At 46.4% G+C, this 24,209-nt stretch overlaps 1 protein-coding gene across 1 annotated transcript in view; it reads left to right on the top strand.

The window, feature by feature from the left end:
• Positions 1-7,987: 7,987 nt before the first annotated feature.
• The window catches only part of WNT3A (Wnt family member 3A), a 116,715-nt gene continuing 100,493 nt past the window's right edge, over positions 7,988-24,209 (top strand). The window contains exon 1 of the mRNA XM_074946437.1: positions 7,988-8,283. Coding sequence (XP_074802538.1) covers positions 8,213-8,283 — 71 coding nt within the window. The 5' untranslated portion in view covers positions 7,988-8,212. The remainder of the gene's footprint in view (positions 8,284-24,209) is intronic.

The following is a 24,209-nucleotide window of genomic DNA, read 5'->3' as shown; positions in this document are numbered from 1 at the left end:
ATTTTTGATGAGTGTATTAAATAACACTTGATTATTATTATTTTTTTTTTAGCATCATCCACTTGGCAAAGTTCAGGCAAATAGCTCTGGGGCCTGATTCTTCACTCCTCTCTACAAGTTGGTGGAGACTTGGGATCATTTTAGCTAGGCTAGTCAATTTCATGACAACTTTGCAAGGCTGATATTAAATATAAATTGTCTTAAAGAAATCCAGGGCCAGATGTTCATCTCATGTATAACTTTGCTTACTGACTTTTTGTCCCAAGTTTGTACAGCACCTGTTCCATAACTGTTAACCAATGTGGTTACACTAGCTGGCAATCTGGCCCTCGGTCTTCAAAGTCTATCCCTCTTTCCTGGTTGGTCTTATTAATTCATCACAGTGGGATATGCTCTATGGATAAATAGAAGAGACTCCAGTCTCCGGCTTTCAATCTAAAGCCTTTTAGCAGCATGAAAATTTCTGTTTTAAAAACATATCATACTGCAAAGGCAGGATTGGGCCTCAAATTTTAATCTGTTGATTAAATGTCACTTTGGTGCTAAGGAAATAATATTTTGAGTTGAATTCATAAAAAGGACAAAATTCTGAACCAAAGGGGTTTTTATTTTTTTAATCCATTGTTGTCAGTGTAAGACCAAATATGGCAAGCTTTTCTTTTTGAAAAGTTTGTGGCATATAATAGGAATTGTTTAGAACCTCTAGAGTTTCTTGGGTTTGTTGATTTCATAAGGAAGTCTCCATTTCATATAAAACACCCTGGTCTTGTCTTTGTTTTTTCCCAAAGTGTCACCCAAAATTATGCTTTCTAAAAGTGCAAAGCCAAAAAAGGAAAAATTAAGAGCCAGATCTTGTATTTAGGGTTGCCAATTTTGGTTGGATATATTCCTGGAGGTTTCATCACATGACATAATCTTTAATTAAAAATTAACCTTTTAATTCCTGGACACTCCAGGACTATCCTGGAGGGCTGGCAGCCCTGCCTGTAGTCCTTAGGCTAGATTTAGTGGGGAATACTCACTGACTTCAGCAAAATCTTGCCTGATGCCCCAATCCTGCAACTATGTATATACTGGGCATCAGTGCTATTGATTTCTTGCGCAATGCTCGCTGTAATAAGCACTACGAGTTTGCAGGATCGGGGCCTAAGAGAGGAAACCCTTGGCCCAGAAACATTTGCATTGGAGAGAATAGGTGACTGTAGCTCTGCTTAAAGAGATGCCATACAGGCTCAGCTCTTAGGGTACGTCCACACTGATAAAAGATGGCCGCCGCTGGCCTGGGTCAGCTGACTCACAGAGCTTGGGCTGCAACGCTGTAAGATTGCAGTGTAGACGCTCGGGCTCTGCAAGCCCCAGTCAGCTGGCCTGGACTTTGAGACTGTGTGCTGGGGTTTTTATATCTCAGTATGGTCATATCCTTAGAGACTGAGACTGTGCATACTCGTGCACATAAAGTAATTGTAGCCTCCTGAAAGGCCCCATTGAAATCAACTGGACTAGACCCATGAGTAGCTACTCGTGTATGTAAGAGCAGGATCAGGCCCTCGACAATGACCTTTGAGCTTGGTCTTGCATTCTTTCCTTGGGCAAAACTTCCTGTGGCGTCTATTTGCCTGAGTCAGGCCTGAAGAATCTATATCCGTTCAAATACACAACATGTTGGTATTTGCATTCCCAGGTGTCGGACTCCTAAGTATGAGTTTTGCTGGACTGGAGCCAGAGTGCTCAGGATTGAGCCCCTATTGGTCAGATCCTTCAGCCCTTCTGCAGGTTCAACTCCCCAGGCAATCTAGAATTTTGAATTTGCAAAGAATGCAAGATTGGTCCTTCGGTGCCTGGGAGAAATTCATTTTCTTTAATTATTCAGTCCATTTGTGAAGGAGCAAAACCCTTTTTGATGATACCATCACGTACGAAAAAAAACAGATTTCTACACTTTCACTGATGGAATCATTGAATATCCCCCTTTACACCACTGAAAACGAGAGCAGAATTGGGCCCAGTGTCACTGAACCATGCATTTTTGTGTGGCAATAACGTGGATCATTCATCTTTAAAACAGGTTTAGGGGAAACCAGATTGGTTTTTATTCCATTTGTTAATGAAAATCGCCATCCAGTGACTTCCCCAGGGCAGGCCCTTTAATTGTATTTCGTTCGATCAGTGCTGGGGAATAACTACTTGGGGGGTGCAATCCTGCAAAGCTTTGTAAACTCGCTTAGCAAACAAACATCCTCGGGACCCCCTGTGACCCAGCCGCAAATGTGAAGGCTCTCGCCATCTCTGGCGCCACCGATTCTTCTTAGTCCTTATCAGGTGTGTGACCATGAAACAGGGAACCCCACGTGGGACTATACGGACCATTCGCTTTCTGTACCATTTGTTTCCTTCCCACTGTGTTTTCTTGCTGCACCACTAGGGGAGCCAAAGTTACACCAGGTAGAGTCCTGCCTCTCCTACACACAACAGTGAGCAAGCGGGTTGCTGATTCCAGTTGGCAAAGAGGGGACATGCCCAGGATCATACAACAGGTCAGTGGCAGAGCCAGGAATAAAACCCACCAGACTCACAATCTGGGGTGCTAGCCACTAGCATACCCTGCCTTTCTCCACTGCCTTTTTACTTTGTTGATTTGGGCCACAGCATCTCCTTGGGATGCCAAATACAAGTGCCAGGCAAGTATGGCTGGTGAGCATGGAAGATGTGAGAGAGAAGTTTATAATCCTTCTTCTTCCACTCCTCCACCCCTGCAAGATAACAGTGGCCCTTCCACGCAAGAACTGCAGAACTGGAGCTCTACGCAAACTGTGCCCTTGGCCTTATGAGTGAAATGATCTGCAGGGAAATACAGAGGGTCTGGCACTTTGCATGGGGGGGAGTGCATGTCTCAAAATGATGGCTTTCTGGACCCATAGTTCCATGTGATCAAAAGGCCATGCCCGTACCAGTCCCCTGTGGTCCCAAACTCTTCCGCCTTGAGGGGACATCATCTCAGGAACTCTGGGCAGTTCACCATACTGAATTTCCCCTCAGCGGTGCTTGCCCCTAGAAGGCAATGGTGTTGCCTTTCAGTTATTTTTCTGTAAATATGGTGGAGGGAGATCAGCAGCACTGAAATTTTCCAACATCCCATCTGGCAGTGACATCAAATAATCTTACACAGTTCAAGCCATTTACCTAAGAACTCCCTGGCCAGATGCTTGGCTGGTGTCAATACATGCAGCTCGACTGAAGTCAACAGAGCTATGCACGCTTATGCTGCTGAGGATCTAGCCCTGAGTGTGCGCTGGGGCTATTAAGTTCTACCAGCAGAATCTTACATTTGATGGCACATACTTTAAGAACCCGGCTGATTATATTACGTGTGTGTTGAAAAACCCTTTCCAGCCCCAATGGTAACTTTCCCAGCCTCCACTTCCTCACTACAGGGCAGGCTTATACATAAATCCAGCTGATCATAGCAAGCTGGTGGAGGAGGCGCTGGCATGGGTAGCAAGAGTTGTGGCTTTGATTTGCAGATCTACCATCGATTTGCATTGCGGTCCAGTCACTTAACCGTTCCCTGTCTTCATTTTCCCATCTGTACAATGGGGAGAATACTACTTATTAACCTATTAATTATGTTACTGTAGCACCTAGGCCCCAGCCAAGACTGGGATCTAAGCACTGTACAAATGCAAAACAAGAGTCAGCCCTTGCCCCAAAGAACAACCAACACCTAATGTGGGAGGGCAAACAGAGGTGAAGTCACTTGCCTGGCATCACACAGCAGCTCAGTGGCTGACTCAGGAATGGAACCCAGGTCTCTTGGAGCCAGCTCCAGCATGGATCCTTGCTGTTGTTGTGAGGATAAAGTTAATGCTCACAATGTGCTCTGAGCTCTTGGCTGGAGGGTGCTGTTGAAAGTCAAAGTACCCTTGATTTACTCAGAGTCCTTCTCATAAAGGACAGCATGTGTTGGGAAAAAAGCCATATTTAGATGCTGTTTAGACCCCTCAGTATAGTGTACACACACACACACACACACACACACACACACACACACAGAGCTGCCCCTTTCCTCTGCCACAGGCTCTGCTCTTAATGACATTCTTGCTTCTGCCATCCTAGCCACAGTTGTAACAAATGCTCTCCAGGGAGGGGCTAGATTTGGGGGCAAAGGAGGGCAAGAGAAGTGATGCAGCAGGATGTTTCTCACCCATGTGGCAGCCGGTTAGTGGATCAGGCTGCCTGCCTTGCTATCAGGCTGTCTTCTTGGCAGCCCCATAGCTCTTCTCTTGCCCCTGTGCCCACGGTTCTTTAGTTCCTTGCAGCAAAAGTGGAGCCTTTTCAGCTACAGTACAGCCCATCTGGGCTCTGGTGGAAATTCCCTATCACTCAAAGTGGGGTCCAGCTCCTAAGTTCTGTTCTCCCCTTACCAGTGGGAGTGGTGCCCACAGATTTCAATATCTGAATGAACAGGCTTGGAGCTCGCATCTGGTAGTTACACTGACTACCTGACCCCTTGGCTATCCAGACTGGTTCATGACCTCCATTTCCACCACCACCTCCTCCTGCCTCCTGACCAAGGCTCCAGTGACCATTGTATCTTTCATCAGAAGATTTCAAACTCTAAGGAACTAATTCTTGCAGCATGCCCTGGAAGGCAGGTAAATATTTATGTTCTCGTTTTACAGAGAGGAGAAACTGAGGCAGTGAGCCGTTCAGGGCCTACTCTTGCTCCCATTGAAGTCCGTAGCAAAACTGGCAGTGCCTTCAGGGGTGCAAGATCCGGCCCATAAATGACTTCCTCAAGGTCGCAAAAGAAAGGCTGTCGGGCCAGATCCTCAACTGGTGCAAATCGGTGTCGCTCCATTGACTTCAATGCCTGATTTACACCAGCTGGGGATCTGGTTCCTGTCTCCTGTATTTTAACCACAGCCCACATTCTCCCCAACGCTGCAAATTACAGCAACTAGGGGCCCGATCCTACCTACATTTACTCCTTGTGGTAGCCCCATTCCAGGACGTAGTTCCCTGGAAATCAGTGGGGCTAAACACAACCTGAGTAAAGATTAGCAGGTGACTCTTTGCAGGATTGGGCCCTAAGAGAGGACCAAAGATGGGCAGAAAATGCAGCAATTTACCTTGATACAAATGATCCTAAGTCAGCGAAGCCAGTGGAAACTCTGCAATCGGCCACAGAATCAGGTCCTAGAAAGACTGCTGTGTCAGCGAGGCTAATGTTAATTAGCTATAACCAATCCCCGGCCGCATTATTAATAACCCTAACCACTACTGCCAAGGGTAGGCATGGATAGTATTTTCCATTAGCTGGTTTATGCATTGCTAATGATCATCAGAGCATCTTGGAAAATAATACCCGTTCTGGTGGGCCTGGGACAAGGCATCCTGCAGGAATGCAAATCACTCCGGGTGGGGCGAAGCCATTGCCCCTCTGCAGGTTGGGGTGTGGCCCTTAGCACCTGCCCAAGCGTTTGTCTGTAACTCGGCCAGGAAAGCTTCGCTCCCTGGCTCAAGCCCTTACAAAGGACACTCTAAGAGTGGCCAAACTCATTCCCAAACTTCCTGGCCTGGTATGATTATTTGAAGGAGACGACAGCGCCACGCCACCCCGGGTGCAATGAAAAAGACCCGGCGTAGGAATGAATAGCAGGGCTGTAAAAATAAGCCGCAGCTGCCTGGTAAAGAAACAGGATCCACTTCTTGGCTATTGTACGTATTTATTGGGCCCGGGACTGGGCTGGGCTGTCTCCATCCTCCCTAAAAAGCGGCTGAATTTGTATCTTCAGGTCGATTCTGGTGCTTCCCTGGTCATATTTCCAAGGCGGTGGGGCCTACGTTTAAAGCCCTCCAAGAAACAAACGAATGGGCCTCGGGAGCGATTTGCTAAGAGACCCCCCCCCCCGACCCCCAGCCATCCCCTTCCAGCGCTGGGAGGCAGAAAGCGGCTGCCGCTTGGAGAGATCTCCAGGCGTTTGGGGCACGAGGGGGAGGCGTGTGTCCCTCCGAGTCTGCACGGTGAGCAATTCCCCTGGAAAAGCCAGAGAAATCCCCTCCTTTGAACGCCTCAGCGCTCGGGTCTTTCCCGCAAGGCTGTCATTGGGTGGGATTTTCCTAAGACGCAGGGAAAGTCCTTAAGATGGGGGGGGGGGTTTCACCCCCTCCCCTCCACCTCTCTCTCCTTCTTTCTTTCTAGTCCCACCTTGTGCAATGCTCTTCCTTTTCTCCCGCAGCCTCTTTGGCTCCGGAGCCCTCCGAGGAGGCGAGATTTGGGGGAGGGAGGGATTAATAAATACAACACAATACAACACAACACCACTGCAGCATCAGGCCGACCGAGCATCGGTTCCTGCTCTGGAAGGAAACAGCATCGAATCCCGTTGGGCTGCAAGAGCGTGAGGAGTTCCAGCAAAATTGGCCATATAGCCTCGATTTCCGCTCACCTCTTCTCATTTCTTGGCAGGGTGGGAACAAAGATCCTTCTCTCTCCCCCCCCATAAAAACCAGATCCTTGCCCATTTCCAGGGGCCAGGATCAGGCTCATTACAGATACCCCAGAATGCGGTACGTTTCAGGTTTAGTTTCATCCGGATTTCTTCGATATATTTTAAAAAATTAAATTGCTATTTTCCCCTTAGACTGGGTGTCTGTAGCGGGGGGAAAGTATCTGCAATCCTGGATAAAAAGGAAAATTAAAGTTTGGTTTAAACCGACACAAGGTCCACGCCCTCCTCCACTACAAGCGTGAAATAAAAATCTGAGCTTGATTGTATCTTTCCTCAGCGACTGAGAAACTCTGCGAGTCAAGCCTCTCTTTCAATGTTATCTTTACCTCTCTCTTTGCTAACAAACAGGAAATGCCCATGTAATATCAAGGTATTATTATTATTATTATTATCAAGGTATTATTATTCCGCATTAAAAAAAAAAACCCATCTGGTTGCATTTCTCCACTCCGGTCCCACCCACGTCCCCCACTGCAAGATCCCAAACCAGCCCGGGGTAGCCGGATATCTGACACGTTGTCTCAGATACAGTTGTTTTTCAACAATATGTTCCAAAACAGCAAGGAAATCTGGCCACCTTTTCCCATGTCTGGCAGCTCCAGAATTCATTTGTTAAATTCCTGCTGCAGCAAAAAGAGTTGGTTTCATTCCGTTTCCATACACCCTGTCCCCCGCCCCCATGACAGAAAGTGTCGCAAGCTACAATTAAACAAACTAGATCGTTTATTAATCCTCGTTTGGGGTCGATCTGATGGATGAAGTCGTCTGAAGCCACGTGCTGGCGAAATTGACTTGCGAATCTTTTAAATCATTGTGGGGATCCATATGAAGGGTTGCATGAGGGGGTTGATGTTTGAGCCGAGGTCTGCACTGGAGCTCTGGGGTGGTGGGAAAGGGGAGTGCGTGCGTGTGTGTGGAAATCCTCTCTCTCTCTCTTTTCATGCAAAAAGAAAGTTTCTCAAAAGTTCGTTCAAACTTCTCAGGCGAGGAAAAGCAGATTGATGATGAAGATAAGAAGGTAAAAAAAAAAAAAAAAGACAGACCGAGCAAGTAAAAACAAACAAACAAACACACGCCCCCAAAAATAACCTCACAGATGTATGTGTTTTTGCATTTTAGTAGCTTCTACCCAGGGAGTGAAATCCGGGCAGGTTGTTATAGCTACCCTAATCCACAGGGGTTCCCCCCCCACACGTCTATTTAAACCCCCTAAATCTTCCTTCCCCCTTTTTAAAACTACATTTTATCTCTGGCTTGTGGGCCAACATGCCCCTAATGAGTATTAAAACACTATCTCCTTGCAATTAGCTCATTCCTGCCTTCCCGCTCCTGATTGACAGAGCAAGCAGAAGCACCCAGAATTCTCCCTTTGGCAATAAGTGCTGATTGGGTCCTTCTACAGAGAGCGACTTCAAACTTTTTTTTCTTTTTCTTTTTCTTTTTTTTTTTTTTAATATTTGCCTTCAGTGTCTTGGCTGAGAGAAGAGTTTTTACCTCTCTGGGATTTTTTTTTTTTCTCGAGAGGAGTTGGGGAAGGAAGAGAGAGGATTATTTACCTGGTTGGGCTGAGTTCATTCGATTTGATTTGTTTTTTTTTATTATTCAAACAATCATCGTAAAGCAGAAGAAAGGCAAGCGTTGGCAATTCTGGTTGAATTTAAAAAAAAAAATACCCCCAAACTTTTCATCAACTTTTGGCGATGGGCTGTTTTGGATATTTCCTGTTTCTTTGTGGGCTGAGTCGAGCTATGTCAAGTTACCCAATCTGGTGGTAAGTTTGATTCTTCTTGTTCTTTTTTAATTTAAAAGGATCCCCCCCGCCCCGCTTTTCTGTAACTCCTGCTTTTTATGATGCCTTGAAATTCTCCATTCGTTGCCCCTTAGCTAAAGAAGTGGAATTGTTCCAACCCCGGAAAGTTTTTTTTAGAATCCGCATTTCACCTCGTTTATTTAGACATTCGCTTTGTTTATTATGACTGGATTATACCTGGTCTCGCGTCATGCTGCTGTAAAAGAGAGGGAGAAGGAGAGAGATCGAAAGTTATTTTTTTTTAAAGGGCTTTGATCCTCTCCTGCGAAGAACAAAAGGCACTGACTGAATTAAAGAGATAATGATACAAGTTGACATGAGTATTTCAAGGTGATTTTGAGCTAGTCAGGTGGAAGGAAAGGGGGATGGAGGATGAAAACATTTCCCCCTTGCTTTAAGGAATATTAAAAAAAAAAATCAAACAAACAAGAAGTAGGTGAGACAGGATTGAACAACCTGGACTAGTTATGTAAAGAAAAGATAGAGAATTGGTTAAAGCAAGGACTGGGACAGATTTCTCGATATAGACTTTTATATTATATAGATTATATTGTGTATTATGGGATTTGGTGGTGGAGGGGTAAGATGCTGTTCCCAAAGCTTCTGGAAACTTGGAAGTGATGGGCCAGATTCGGAACTTAATTTAGGGGCTAAATCTTAATGGGTCCAGAGGAAATCAGAGCAGAATCGGGCCCTACGGGTTATATACTCTCTAGGGCAGCGAGGCGGGGGGATGCCACCTTGGCTCCGCTGGCAAGAGCAGACAGTAAACCGGGGGTGAGAACACCCAGATAGACAGACGTTTGTTGTGGTGCTCTGCTCCTTGAAACCCAAATAACACCATTCGGGGAAAAGCAAAGCTCTCCCTCACCCCCCCCCCCCCCCCCCCCAGTACCAGTGGCTTCCATTCTGCAGTGTGGAAATAACCACTCCGTTTCCCTCTGTATCTGGGGCGAGTTTATACCTATCGGCTCCCCTTTTCACGTCAAAACATATGATTGATAACATGGGGGGGGGGACACAAAGCCGAAGAGGCGCATTCCTAATAAAGTTGTTGGGAACAGATCTTCGCCTGAATTCGGCTTTTTTCCTCTCTGTCGCTCTGGAACTCACAATTGCTGTCGAGAGGGAGGCGAAACAGACAAGATGCACGAAAGATACATTCGTCTCCAGTGACCAGCCTTGTAATCCAAGGGGGTGGGGGTGGTGTCTCATCTAACCGTATTAATGCCCCCCCAAAAAAAAAAAAACTTCGCTGCTTCTCACAGCCGTGCTGCGGCGAGGAAAACACACCGCGGCCAAGGGAGAGCAGGTGTGAGAAAGGAAGGACAGATTTTTCCCCTCCAAAAGCAAGATGCCTGGGATAGGGTTTTCCTTGTGTAACTTGTAAATACCGTTGCAGTTCTTTATTCCCCCCCCCCCCCCCGGCTCAGATCAATTCAGGGCATTAATTCACTGAGACCTGATGAAACACACAGAGTGTTGTCCTGAGAGGCCGGTTGAATGTTGCACCCTATCCCTTTAAGAGATCGTTTTAGCGCTTCCACCACAAAAGCACATGAAAGTAAGGGGTGCTGAGGAAGGCATGTAGCTGCAGATCTACTGTAATTACTAAGTTTAGGTAACTGGAATGAGGGAAACCCTCGCAGAGAAAGGTCCTGCTTTGGAAGCGGTTCCTGAGCAAGGCGCAGGAAACAAATACAAGCGAGCCTTTAGCAAGGCACGGGTCTGCAGAAATGCTGAGGAACCCTAGTGAGGTGCTGCAAATACCAGCTGATTTCACTGGACCCATAAGTGCCCCAGTGAAGTTCCCCCAGCAGGAATGTGGTGCAATCTCCGGGCTGTGTCAATGTTTGCCAGCGTGTGTAGGGAAGGCAGGTAGTGTACAGCTACACTGGGGGGGGAGGGGGGGTCAAAATCGCACACCCTGTGGATGCGCGCGCGCAGAGAAAATTTTCAGTAACATGCTCCAGTCTAGCCCAACGATGTTACCATGACGTCTGATCTGATCAATTCCCGAACAAAATATGCTTCCCGGGTATATTTCTGCCCATCCACTCGAACATGCTGATGTAAAATTTGCATGCGGCAATCGAGGTCTTTATTTGATAGGCGATCGAGGTTTAGGAGAAGAAAGGAGGGCGCAGGGAACTGCGGGAAACGATCTTGGTAGCATACCTGGATCTGTTCTCGCTCTGTGTAGATATGTGGAGAGGAAGGGGTGTTGAAGGCAGAAACCCCAACTATTTCAGGTATGTCTGAAGCAGGGAATTCGCTTGAATGGGAGAAGGGTAATAAAATGCAAATGTGTTCCTGATAAGACAAGCAAACTGAACACCTGGACTGGAATCATTAAAAAGCGATCTTTTATTCACAGCCTCCATAGAACTTATAATTAGAAACTCTCTGCTACATTCCTGATTGGAGAAGGAAATGCATTCCACCGATACCAACATAAATATTCCCTTGTCACCTGTCCCAGGGAAAAGAGGAGTGGGGGGGTGTCTACATTTCCCCCCACGAAAGTCCGGGAAGATCAAATCAGTTGCAGCCAAAGTTAGAGTGAGAATCGTGACCCGACCACTGTTGAGTTAATTTCCATGAGATGCAACACGCAGGAGAAGGCGATGGGACCCCCCCCCTTTGCGAAAATACAGGGGAAGGAGGCTCTTCTCTCTGCTGTATCGGCCGGGAGTTAGGGCAGAAGGGGTCGGAGCAGCACCCGTGCAAGGCTGTTAGGGCATCAGGTGTTGTTCCCTGGTGTGGGGGCGGGGGTGGGTGTGTTTTAAAACTTGCACCAGGAAACGGCGTGAGAGCTGATGCAAAGCAGCATTGCTGGCATCTCCTTTCCAAACAGGGCGAGACACCCCCGGGGCATGGAATTGCAAAGGAAATGTTGATGGGGGGGGGAGGTCTTTTTGTTGTTGTGATTTTAGCTGCCTAAATCCTCCCCGGGTTTATTCCCAGGCGAGATTAGACGCCCCTCGTTTGGCTGAAGAGGAAGGCGCAGGCATTGGGTGCCCCGAGTCCTTTCCGTGGGAAAGCACAAGCCCAAATCACATTAGAGAGGGTAGGGGAGAAAAAACCCGGAGTCTGGTGTGCGGGGGGGTGTGTGGGGGGGGATGTGAGGGTGTGTCGTTCTTTGGTTTTCCTTATAAGGATTCGTATACAAACCACCAAATCTGCAGTGGGATTGAAGATTGCACTTCAGAAGGAGACTCGAAATCCGTTGTTTATTCAAGCCCCCCCCCCAAAAAAAAACAAAAACCAAACCCGTATTGTGATCTGGCAATTCCAAACACTCTTATTTTGGGAGGTCCAAACTTGCTTAGTCCGAGTAAGAAGGAAACAAACAGCTCGTTGCCTCTGTTCCTCCCCCCTCATTTGTATATCACCCCCTAAAGCAGCCTGTAGCTACTTAGAAACTTGCAGCCGAGATGAGCAATGTGTCATGCATATTCCCCTTCTGTCCCCACCATCAAACAACTGGCATAATGCCGGCCTCTGTCTAACACGTAAACGGCCCTAATGTATTTAGCTCCAGGACATTTCCATTGCATTGGGCTTCTAGGCAAACTTCTCAACCAGAAAAGGCAGGCAGGGACTCAGGAAGGACATTCTCTTTATGAGCTTTGGTTGCTTAGTCTCCTCTGTGGGGTAAGCTAGCTGGACCCATGCTCTGTGTGTGTGTTGTGTATTGTGTCTGTGTTGGGGGCGGTGGTTTCAGTACACCAAGAAAGCATAATCTATCTATCTATTCTCTTAAATTGATCACCATCGTATTTTAGCCCTGTATGGAAATGAAACATTAATGCAAATTGAGGTGTGTGTAACTTCTGCTCAAGCACAGAGAAGTTAGGTGAGAAAAAAAAAAACCAGCCCAAATATATTTCTAACAAATGCATGTAACTGACCAAGAATGATGGTAAAGGTGAGTTTCTTTCTTATTTTTCCTCCAAACATTTTCCCAGTGAGGGCAGATTAGATCCTGAAATATCTTATCTTTTTTCTTTTTTCTTTTTTTTTAAATAAGATGCAACTATTTCCCCTGGGGCTAATGTTGGGATTTTAAAGTGATGGCAAGTTCCTAAAATACATCCTAGAAAGAAATGAAGTGACCTTTTTCTTTACGCCAATGGGTGTCTCAGATGTCTTTTTATTAGTGATGTCCTGAGACCCTGAGATGGAGGCAGGTAAATACAGTTCATTCTGTCTATAGGACCAGCTCAACTCTTTTTAGCCCTGGCAGACTAGATGCTGGCCACGGTTGCTAGTGATAGGTCAGTTTCCTAGCGTACATTGATTTTGGTGATGTTACTCTGGATTTACACGGGTGTAACTGAGATCTGATCCTTACTGAGGGCCTGATCCTGTTCCCACTAAGATCCCTGGGAGCTTTCCCTTGTGTTTCACTGAAGTAAAACAACTTTCACCAACACAGCACAGAACTCTACTACTTGAGCTAAAAGAGACACTCCATTAGCTAGCAGAAGGAGGAGGCTTTTGTCCTCTAGTGGCCGAGCCATCAAACAAATACTTTGCCAGGATGCTGCAGAAGCTCCCTGCCCTTTTTTCAAGGAGCTGTGTGGGGAGATGGAAGAGGCAGTGAGTATTTCTACTAACATTATAAGTAATAATTATTATTATGTATTTGTATTACTGTAGCGCCGGAGGTCCCCAGTCATGGATCAGGACTCCATTGTGCTAAGCGCTGTACAAACACAAAGCAAAAAAATTGGTCTCTGTCCCAAGGTGCTTATAATCTAAATATGCTTATAAACTAAATATAAGACCAGAAGAGAAAATGTAATGTGAATAGAAGACCATTTCATGAATAAAGCATGTTTAGATTTAGCTATTCCCCTGCCTGGCTGTGAGATCCATGCACAATAACACCATGTGAGTGACTATAAACATCAGCAAAACTCACGATAAGTCTGGATTCACTGCCCCATATGTGTGAATTGCACATAGTAAACAAACAGCATACATGATGAAAAGTAAATTAGATTTTTTACAGTTCCATCAATGATCTAAAGTGTTACTAGGACTGCATATAGAAAAAGGGATCAGAAATTATTAAAGATGCTGGAGGGATTAATTTAGAAGGAAAACTAATAACACCAGTTAATACTTAGCTCTTATATAGTGGACTTTTATATGTAAAAGAATACAGGGCCAATCCTGCATCAGCTAAAGCAAGGAAGGTGTGGGAAGGGAAGAGCTGTGCAATATCAAGAGCAAACAGGCACTTTAAGTTGGAAAGGTCTTAATTTAAAATAAAGACAACAAAACAAGAAAGAACAAAGGTAAAGTCCTCCCTCCACCCACCACCCGAGATAACCGAGTGTTTGTCTCCAACAATCTGCACTGAACTGAGCACTAAATAAACTGAGCACTTTTCTGGAGAAAGCAGAGTAGCTGGTGAGGTAAAGGTGCAGTGCACAGAAAACAAAGGCATAATGATTATGTATTTAAGTATGACAGAGGGAGATCTCTACATGTGAGCAGCTGGTTGCTCCACTCCACAGCCTGTCTGCTGCTGCTGTCAGCCTTGGGTACGATAATGTATTTACTTCTGCAGTGCAACCAGAGTAACTGGTTAGGGCCCCCATTCTGCAATGATCTCTGTGTGAGTCGATCCCTGAGCCAGTGTAGTCCCATTGAACATTGCAGGATTGGTGCACCTGCTTCGGAGGAGCCTGGATCAGGTGTTAGGAAGCCATCATCATCCCCATTCTGCCCCCAATTGCTCCAGGGCATAAACTGAGAGTGCATAACAGGCAGCGAGGGAAAGTCTAAGCTGTGCAGAGATTTGTGTGGGATGCGGACTGTCTGCTCCACACCTGTGGTGTCTCTTTGTCTGCCTAAGTTGCTACTCAGAGCCTCTCCGTGTAATACAGTAAGTGGAACTGGAGAAAAAGCACCAAGGATGGACATGTTTGATGTGACATTAGGAGATCAGGAGTGCTAGCAGGGCCCCGGCCACAACCAGACAGGACCTCAGCAGGGAACACTGGCCTCTCTGCTGCTCAGGAAAGATCTCTCTCCTTCAACTCTTTCTTGCCATATCAGTTACTGCTGATGAATCACTCTGCGTCCTGTGGGGGCAAATGGATGATCAATGGAGAAATGGCAGTAGGATCTACAAAGGGTTGAAGGCAGTGGGGAACCCTAATTGTGCAGAGTGATAAGAAAGGAGTACAAAACTAAGGATAACGGGAAGAGATTCTGAAAGGGAAAACATAGGTTGGATATCAGGAAAGAGTCCCTTGCAGGAGCTGTGTTAGATTGTGGAACAGTTATCAAGAAAAGTAGTCGAAGCCCCATCTATTGAGTCATTTATTTAAAACTAGATTGGACAAAGCGCTTGAAACTATGCAGTAGGAAACAACCCTGCAATAGCCCCTCGGGAATGGAACGGATGAGCTAATAGGTCATTCGGTGTCTGTTTCTAGGATCCAGGTAAGGAAATGTAAGCCCAGGGAGCTGGGTTGTGATCTCAGTCCTGTCAGCAGAAATCAGAGTAATTCAATGGCGTTACTCCAAATTTGCAATGGTTTAACTGATGGCAGAATATAGCTCCAGGATGTCTACTCTGACAGCATCACTTTAAGAACAGTGATGACAGGACCAGGTGTTCGCTCGAGTTCTGTGGGCCTGATTCAACTCTTGCTCTGATGTGACGCTGCTGAGATCAGTGGAGCCACTCCAGATTTACACTGGAGTGGGTGAGAGCAGAATCACCCCCTCTATCTAGAAAGAAGCATGGATTTTTTTTTTTTAAATGCAAACCCAGTAGATCGAAGTTTAGACCTGGCACTCTGAAGCCTTTGAAGACCTGGGTTGAGATTTGGCAGCAACTGAGCATGTGAAGTGAGAGATGATCATTCTTTGGTGAGTGAGGAGGGAGACCTACAGGCAGGTCACCCAAGGGGCAGCATCAGCAGTGGCTGTTGGCATAAGAGCACCTAAGCAATCTCTGGAACTCTGAAATACGTATTCTGTTCACCCGCTTCTGCTCTGCTCTATTATCCATTGTTGCAGCTGAGGTTATTCAGAGGGGATGTTCTCTCTCTTCACTTCCTGTACTATTGGCTAGTGTTGCTGTGGGCTGCTGAACAGCTGGTGTGCTCCACCCCAGAGGTGGATGCACTTCAGTAATGGGTGAAATGATTCATGCACATTAAAAATCTCACAAGTTATGGTTATCGGATCATAGCAATGGCCGGCGCGCCCAACGGAGATCAGGACTCCATTTTGCCAGATGTTGTACAAAACCATAGTCAGAGGCCATCCCTGCCTTGGGAATGCTTGCAGTCTAAACAGACAAAGGGCAACAGAAATCACAACTATTATGCCCATTTTACACAGGGGAAACTGAGGCACAGAGCGATTACGTGAGATGATTAAAGTCACACCAGAAGCTTGTGACGGGGACAGGAAAATCAAGTTTTTCTAGAATCTGAGTTAGTGTTTTATCTGGGACTCTTCCAGGCTGCCGAGTGCATTTTCAAAAGAAGCTGTTATGTACTCATTTAGGATTTGGTTTGCTCATCACAGATCGTGTGCACCCTCATATTTGTTCTTTTCAGTTTCAAGATAACTTTTTAGGTGCGCAGATGAATTGGCCAAAAAAACCCACAAAAGCCTTGTGGAAGGTGAAACAGTATGTCAAGGCAAGGAAAAGTGTTTTCTTTCTCCTCCGCCCCCTCAGAAAAAGTGAACCATTTCTCTTTTTGAGACTTTTTGCCTTAAAAAGCCTCACCCACAAAGGACTTCCATTGGTGGTCATTTATACCTATATGGTGCGTCTCTTCTGAGTGGCTCAAAGAACGTCATTAACATGCATTAATCCCTCTGCAAAGAAGGTTAAATAGCATTTTATCCCCATTTTACAGATGAGGAAGCAGAGACAGAGATGTTAGAGCCCTTGCCTGGGGTCAAACGACAAGTCCATGGCAGAGCTAGGAATAGAACCCAGGAGTCCTAACTCCCACTCTCACCACTAGAAAGCAATTCCTCCCCTGTCTGCCTTACAAAGTGTTACATCTTCAGATCCAGTCCTGAAAGTTTTGATTCTTGAGAATCAGTGTTGTCTAGTGGGCTGTCCATCGGACATGCTGCTGGATGGCCCTGAGCAAGTCACTTCCCTGACCTGTGCCTCAGTTTCCCCACCTGTAAAAGGGGGTGTAACCACCTTTCCTCACAGTCTAGTGCCTCCTTGTTTCTAGAAGCAGCATTACACTCATCTGCCTGTCTAGCAACCCGCCCCCCCTTTGGCTGTATCCCCTGTATTGCATCGGTTTATCCTTGTGTGCATGTTCTGGGTCTTAGTCCACAGGCCAAAATGTTTCTCCAGTCCAACATAATATGCTCCAATCAATGGTCAACAAGAAGGTCCTCTGCAGGACTACATCAAAATTGCCAATTCCACTCTCAGGTCTGCCTCAGGACTAAGGTGATGATATTTCCCAAAGGGAAAAAGGGACACCACATGGGGCTAGCCTGAACCCTTCCCCTCCCCACCCCCACCCCAGTGCAGAGCTGGCCTGAGCCACTCACCTGAGCCCTGGCCCCATCCCTGCATGGGTCTGGTGTCACGGCTTGCCTGAGCCCTGTCTGCCCCCTGTGCTAGACTGGGGCTGGTGTTTCGGGTCACCTGAGCCCTGCCTCCCCGCTGCGTGGGGCTGGTATTATCGCCACTCCCCCCCTCCCCCCTGCATTTTCCCCTACACCCCACTTTTTTTACAAAAGTGGACATTTGTCCTGTTTGCTCTTGCTGATCAAGTTGGGACAAAGACCCGCTTTCGCCCAAAAATAAAATCAGGACGCCCGGGACAGGGTTTAAAAAAGGGACTGTCCTGGCCAAAACGGGACATAGGGTCGCCCTACTCAGGACATTTCTCACAAGAGCCTGCCTTGCTCATGGTGACACTTTCCTTGCAGGACTGTCCTGCCTTCTCTTAGTTCATAGAATCATAGAAGATCAGGGTTGGAAGGGACCTCAGGAGGTCATCTAGTCCAACCCCCTTCTCAAAGCAGGACCAATCCCCAACTAAATCATCCCAGCCAGGTCTTTGTCTAGTTGGGCCTTAAAAACCTCTAAAGAAGGAGATTCCACCACCTCCCTAGGTAACCCATTCCAGTGCTTCACCACCCTCCTGGTGAAAAAGTTTTTCCTAATATCCAACCTAAACCTCCCCCCACTGCAACTTGAGACCATTACTCCTTGAGACCATTACTTCTCTATAGTTTCTCCTCTCCTCGGCTTCTTATAAGGCTCAGGTGTCTAATGATCCTTACCTAGTTTGACCCCTCTGGCCGGAAGGCAATCTGTCTAGCAGGTGATGGGAGAAATTCCATCACCCAGGGATTATGATACTGACCTCCTTGGTCAAGGCTTCTGAGATCTACCAATAAAAAATGCCATATAAGAGGAGCTACATATAAATACTTCACCTCTCTGTGCTTTCATTTTCCACCCTTTGTATAGTTAGATTGTAAGCTTTTAAGGCAGAGTGTTTGTACAGCCCCAAGCACAATTCTTGATCTTACTTGGCACTATTGTATTACAAACAATAATAATTATTACATGTAGGAGTGCATGCAAGTTTGTGCTGTGTCCCAGAATTATCCTTTTTTCCCCCTATAAAAGTTCCTGTAAGAAAATGAAGTACGTGAGTTTTGCTCATGGGGGGGGGAGGGAAAGGGGGGTAAAAAGTGACTTTTGCCAATATGCTGTTGTTCTTCTCCCTGTTTTCCTTTGTGGCTGACTCAGGTACTTTCGTATTCCTAGAGTGCGTGATTCAAATAGCCAGACTGACTTTCAAAGGACTTTATGGATGTAATGACAGCGCTTAACAAACATTACACAAGTGTGTCACAGAAGGAAATCCTCCGGGCTCTGAGTCACAGTGAGCTGCGTTTGGACAGCTGAGAGTTATACAGCACTGTGATGTGGCTACTGGCATGTGTGATATAAACTTGCAGTTCTACGCTGTGTAATCCTGCAAAGACTGATGCACATGCTTGGCTTTATGCCATTGATTTCAGTGCCTAAATACCTTTGAGGAGTGGGGCCTTAGTGCTTACTACACTCTTGAAGGAGCTCAGATACTACAGTGATGGGCAGCACAGTGCAAGAACCTGAATAGGACAGAATAGGGGCAGGTAATGAGGGATAGAGATGGGGCCGGTGGATCCACGACTACATAAACCTACATAAACCATCTACACGTACATACCTGGGATGTAGGGTGGGGCTACCACAGCCTGGAGGATGTGCTCACAGCTGTGTAGTGGTTCCCTTGCCATTCCCCAGCCTGGGGGAACGGGGAGGAATCCTTGACCTTTTTCTCCAGACTCTCGCAGTTCACCCCTGAGCATGGTCTAGGCCTCCCTTCAGCATTGCGGTGATCAGCTTGGGGTTCCGTACAGTTCCATACTGTATCGGCGTGGGGTTCCAACACGTAGCAAAAGCCTTATGGGCCGAATGCACCTGGTGCGAGTGCTCATGTTCTTAACATGCTTCAGAGTCAGGTTCCTGTGCTGTGCGCCTCTCTGCAGTATCTAGGGTATGTCTACACTGCATGCAACATCCCGATTTGTGGACTTGGTGTCTTCTAGCCCTTGCTTGAGCATCCACACTATATTGTCAACCTGGGTTTCCACTTGCTGGACCCGGGGCTCACAGTCATGCTGATGTATCCACACTATACTACATAGAGCTTGTGCCTCGGGTCTGTGGCTTGACCTGCGTCCACACTACAAAATGACAGGGCTTTGACCCGAGTTGCAGCATTACTTGGGCTCTGACCTCCTGCCGCCTTAGTAGCATCCTAGGACTCAGATCCTGAGTGTTTGCTGTCCTGAGTCAGACTGATTTGAGTGTGGACGGAAAGAGGGCTGGGCTCAAACCAGAGTCAGAGCCCAGGTTTAGTGTGCAGTATAGACATACCGATAGTGCCTTCTAGTAGTGCCTTAAGCAATGTGACTACACACCTCCCATTCCACACATCTCCTTATCCGACCTTTAAACTTGGACTCTCCTGATGCCATTTACCCACCAACTTTCCTCTCTCCCTTTATTTTTGGAAGTCTTGCCCTGCACAACCTTTACAAAAAATGATCAAATGCATCCTAGATGTTTTTCCAAACATTACCACTTTTTTCATTGACATTTGAACACAAACTCACATTTTCTTAACTCCCTACCATAGGGGGCTCCCTTTAGAGAGAGCCTCCGAGCCAAAGGAAATCCTAAGCATCGCTCCTTACTGTACTTGTTTGTCAGCTGAATATTTAAGCTCCCCTTCTCTTCTTAGTGATACCGACAATGAAATAGCACTTTACATTTCTATAGCACCTTCTATCAAAGGCTCTCAATGCCTCTTAGCCATGCTCTCCAGTTTTTGTACTGGTATAGCTTTATGGGTACGTCTACACTGCAACCCCTCTCCTCCTTCCCGCGGCAGCAAGTCTCGGAGCCCAGGTCTACAGACTACGGACTCCCAGGGCTCAGGCTACAGCTCTTCAAAATAGTAGTGTAAATATTCCTGCTCAGGCTCTGAGACCCACGCCCCTCGCCAGGCTCCGGAGCCCGAGTGGGAATGTCTACACTGGTATTTTTAGTGCTGTAGCACGAGCCCTGCGAGCATGAGTCTGTAGACCCGTTTCAGAGGAACAGCCGTGTTAGTCTGTATTCGCAAAAAGAAAAGGAGTACTTGTGGCACCTTTAGAGACTCAAATAAATTTGAGAGACTTAAATAAATTTGACTCAGGAGAGTCCAAGTTTAAATGCTCAAATAAATTGGTTAGTCTCTAAGGTGCCACAAGTCCTCCTTTTCTTTCTGTAGACCCGGGCTCTGAGACTTGCTGTCGGGAGATTTTTTTGCAGGGTAGACATACCCTTCGTTGTCTAAGGGGATGATTTTTTTACCGATATAGTTCAAGCAATACAATCCCTAGGCTGGACACAATTACACTGGTAGAAAGGTGGCTTTGCTAAAGCTGAGAAACCTCATGCCAGCACGAAAAGGGGTTAAAGAGAAGACAAGGCTACAGGCCCAGCTAGCCCTGCAGCCATGGCCAGGCCTGGAGGGAGAAGACAAGGAGAAAGCCTGGCTCAGTTGAGAGCTGACTGGTGAAGAGGCAGGAGCTAGCTGCCTCCTTACATGTGGGGAGAGTCATTAGGAGCTTGAGAGCTGGGATAGCCACCGGGGAAGAAGCCCTGAGTCCCTGACCAAGGGAGACTGCTGAGGAAATTGGGGACCACCCAGCAATGAGTGACCTGTGTTTCCAAGCTATCTTACATTCTATCTCCAACCTTACCTCTGTCCCGCCCAGAGGGACCGGAGGCTGCAAAAGGTCCACAAGGGGGCGCTACTTGAGTTGCGCCATTATGGGCTGTTTGGACCATGCTCCAAACCGAAGAGACAGAGGTAGGAAGTAGCCCAGGATAGTGGATTTGGACTCTGCTGGGAAGATCCCGCCAGCGTTGCTTCACACGGCCCTGGTGGAGGGGGAGGGCCCGGGTCCCTCTACCACGTCACCTTAAGGACTGAGGCACCTCATTCAGGGAAGCAAGGGGCCGGAAGTCAGGCGCTCCAACCATTAGGCAGCCTAGCCCTCCAAGCACCCTATTACAGCGCCTTGTACCAGCATAGCGTATTCGCATACAGGAAAAGCTACAGTATAAAGCACTTTCCTAGTGACATATAACTGCACCTATACTAATGTGATGGTACCGCTTTAACTACTCGATGATTGGCAGTTTTTCTAAAATATATGCCCTTGTTCAAAGAGGAATTAATTCAGCCAAGTCCTATGGACTGTGTTATGCAGGAGGTCAGACTAGATGATCACAGCAGTTCTTCCTGGCTTTATAATCTATGAACCATAGCAGGGTAGCTAACGAGGTACAACTTTTGTGTGTAGACGAGCCCTTATAAACATGTATCACAGCACCCCGTGAGCGAGGTAAATCTTTCCAGAGCCGGTATACATTTTTCACACGATAATTCTTTACATAGAAGAAAATGGTCTTTTGTCAAAACCAAAACTTTTTGCCCCCAAATTGTTGACATTATCTACATTTCCCATGGGGGAAGGGGAGAATTTTCCAAATTGTTTAGTGTGATTTTTGGTATTTACTGAAACCTGTTTTCTTACTGGAAAGCCAGGATTCCTGTCAACAACATTTTTTGGAAATGATTGCAGTGCAAATTTTAATTGGGAAAAAAAAATTGTGGAAAATTTCACCTGTTTCAAACCCTGGGAAATAGAAAAAACTTTGGAATTTCAAAAATGTTTATGAAATTGTTTTTCTGTGTCTCAACGAGCTCTAAATGTTACAATCATAGATTCATCAATACACAGAGTTTAAGGCCCAGTCTGACCTCCTGCATATCACAGGCCATTACGTTTCATCCAGCTAACGCTGTATTAAGCCTAATAAACATCTCCCAGAAAGGCATCCAGTCTTGATCTGGAGACTCAAGAGATGGAAAATCCACCACTGCCCTTGCTAGTTTGTTCCAATGATGAATGACCCTCTCTGCTACCAAATTTGCTCCTTAATTCTAATTTGAATTTGTCTGGCTTCAACATCCACCCACCAGTTCTAGTCCTTTCTCCACATAAACTACTTGTACATATATCATTGTAATCCCCTTTCCACAGATGGGGAAACTGAGGCACAGAAAGGTGATGGACATGAGATGTATCACTTGATGATGACCTGTTCTGTTCATTCCCTCTGAAGCACCTGGCCTTGGCCACTGTCAGAAGACAGGATACTGGGCTAGATGGACCTTTGGTCTGACCCAGTATGGCCGTTCTTATGTGATTTGCAGAGTTCTCAGCCTCAACATTCTCCAACAATTGTCAGTGGATCATGTCAGTCGGGGCTTGGAGTGGTCCTGTTATAGAAAAAGGGGTTTGAACCCCTATTGTAAAGGAAGACATAGGTTCCATATCTCATGAAGCATTGCCCCCTGCTTAAAGCACAAGCTCAGCCTTTCTTTGTTATGCTACTTGGCTTCTCTTTGGAGAGGTCAGTTTCATTTTCAGCACAGGTGTGCTGTATGCAGCCGTGGGCGGCAGCCAGCTAGCCTTTGAATGGAACGAGTTCTTCTTTCTTTCGTTGTGTCTTGAGGCACATCGGTGGGAGACGGTACACCTCCATTGCCCATGGGTGCCACTCCTGCCTCAAGTGCAACCCTGCTGAGATCCTCACCCACACAAACATCTTCTCTGTTTAGTGGCTATATCTGTCTCAGCCTTCCCAAAGTGTCTCCAGACTTCAGCGTGGGCAAAATGCTGCCAACCACAGCCACCATCCTCTCCCATCCTGCTCCAGTGCCACCAGCTCCCATTTATATAGCAAGGACCCAGCTCAAAACTGCCTTATAAAAATAATTGGCTTTTTCTTTGCTGCTTCACTTCCTTGCCTCCCCCTTAACCTCAGCCTCATCTCAATGCGAAGGAACAACCCTACCTCTGATGATGTCGTCTCCTTCTCTGCATTTCCTACAGTCTGGAACGGCCTCACCCCAGCTCTGTGTTTTATTTATTTATATATGTATTTCAGCCGACTGGAAATGGATCCTTTCTCCCTTCTTTGCCCATAAGAGCATAAGAATGGCCATACTGGGTCAGACCAAAGGTCCAGCTAGCCCAGTATCCTGTCTTCCGACAGGGGCCAGTGTCAGGTGCCCCAGAGGGAATGAACAGAACAGGTGATCCATCCCCTGTCGCCCATTCCCAGCTTCTGGTAAACAGAGGCTAGAGACACCCTCCCTGACCATCCTGGCGAATAGCCATTGATGGACCTGTCCTCCATGAACTTATCTACTTCTTTTCTGAATCCTGTTATAGTCAATATCTCATAACTTCTCTTTCCCAGGTCATTAATTATTAGTTTCCTCCAGTTTGGGATGCAGTTTGCATGACGGGTGCTGCACAAATTGTCTTTTTTAAAGGGACTTATTTTTTTTTCAATGGAGTTCACTTTATAGGACAAAAAATAAATAAAATGAAAGGGCCAAGACCACCCATGCTATAGTGTAGGACTGTGAAACAAACCTTTCCATTAGCTGAACACCCAATGAGGCCTTCTTCTAATTCCAAGAACGTAAACCTTCAGAAGGGAGGGAAATATATACAATTATATGGAGAGTGTCTTAATTTACAGTTTTCCTTCCTCTTCTGTCCCAACAATCATAATGTGACAGACGATGTTCTATGGCATGATATAAGAGTGCTCCAAATCATTTCGGGCTCAGGAGACACTCATGTTGAAATTTCTCATTGCTTTACGATGCTGTCTTTGAATGTGAAGAAACAAGTTAGGAAGTGCTCTTGGCCAGCAGGTAGGGCCCGATCCAACACCCATTGAAGTCAATGGAAAGGGTCCCACTGAGGTCAGCTTATCTGGAGATCAAGCGTTCTCTTAGAGGGAGGATAGTCTTGTGGTTAAGGCACTGAACCAGGAGATTAGATTCCTGGCTCTTCCACAGACTCCATGTGTGATCTTGGACAAGTCATTTAAGCACAGATCTCAAAGATTTTTAGGTGAAAATAAATGGGAGTTGGGTGCCTAAATACCTTGAGGGTCCGGGCCTTAGTCTTTTGGTGTTCAGTTCCTCACCTGTTAATGAGCAGTAACCCTACCTCACAGGGGTGTTGCCAGGATAAATCCCCTGCTCAGATTCTATGGTGAGGAGGGCTCCATAAGTACCTAGATAGATATGAACAGACCAACTGTTGTCAAAGGAGCTACTTATGAATTGTCATCTCCTGGCCCTCTCCTCCTTAGTGAGAGCAGACATTGCGCATTTGATTGCAGAGCACCAAACACGACATCAGGCCAGTCCCAGAAGACC

Source organism: Natator depressus, chromosome 2 (assembly GCF_965152275.1).
Source record: "Natator depressus isolate rNatDep1 chromosome 2, rNatDep2.hap1, whole genome shotgun sequence".
Lineage (NCBI taxonomy): Eukaryota > Metazoa > Chordata > Testudines > Cheloniidae > Natator > Natator depressus.
The sequence above is the reverse complement of the archived record's forward strand: the minus strand, read 5'-3'. Positions and strand labels throughout refer to the sequence as shown.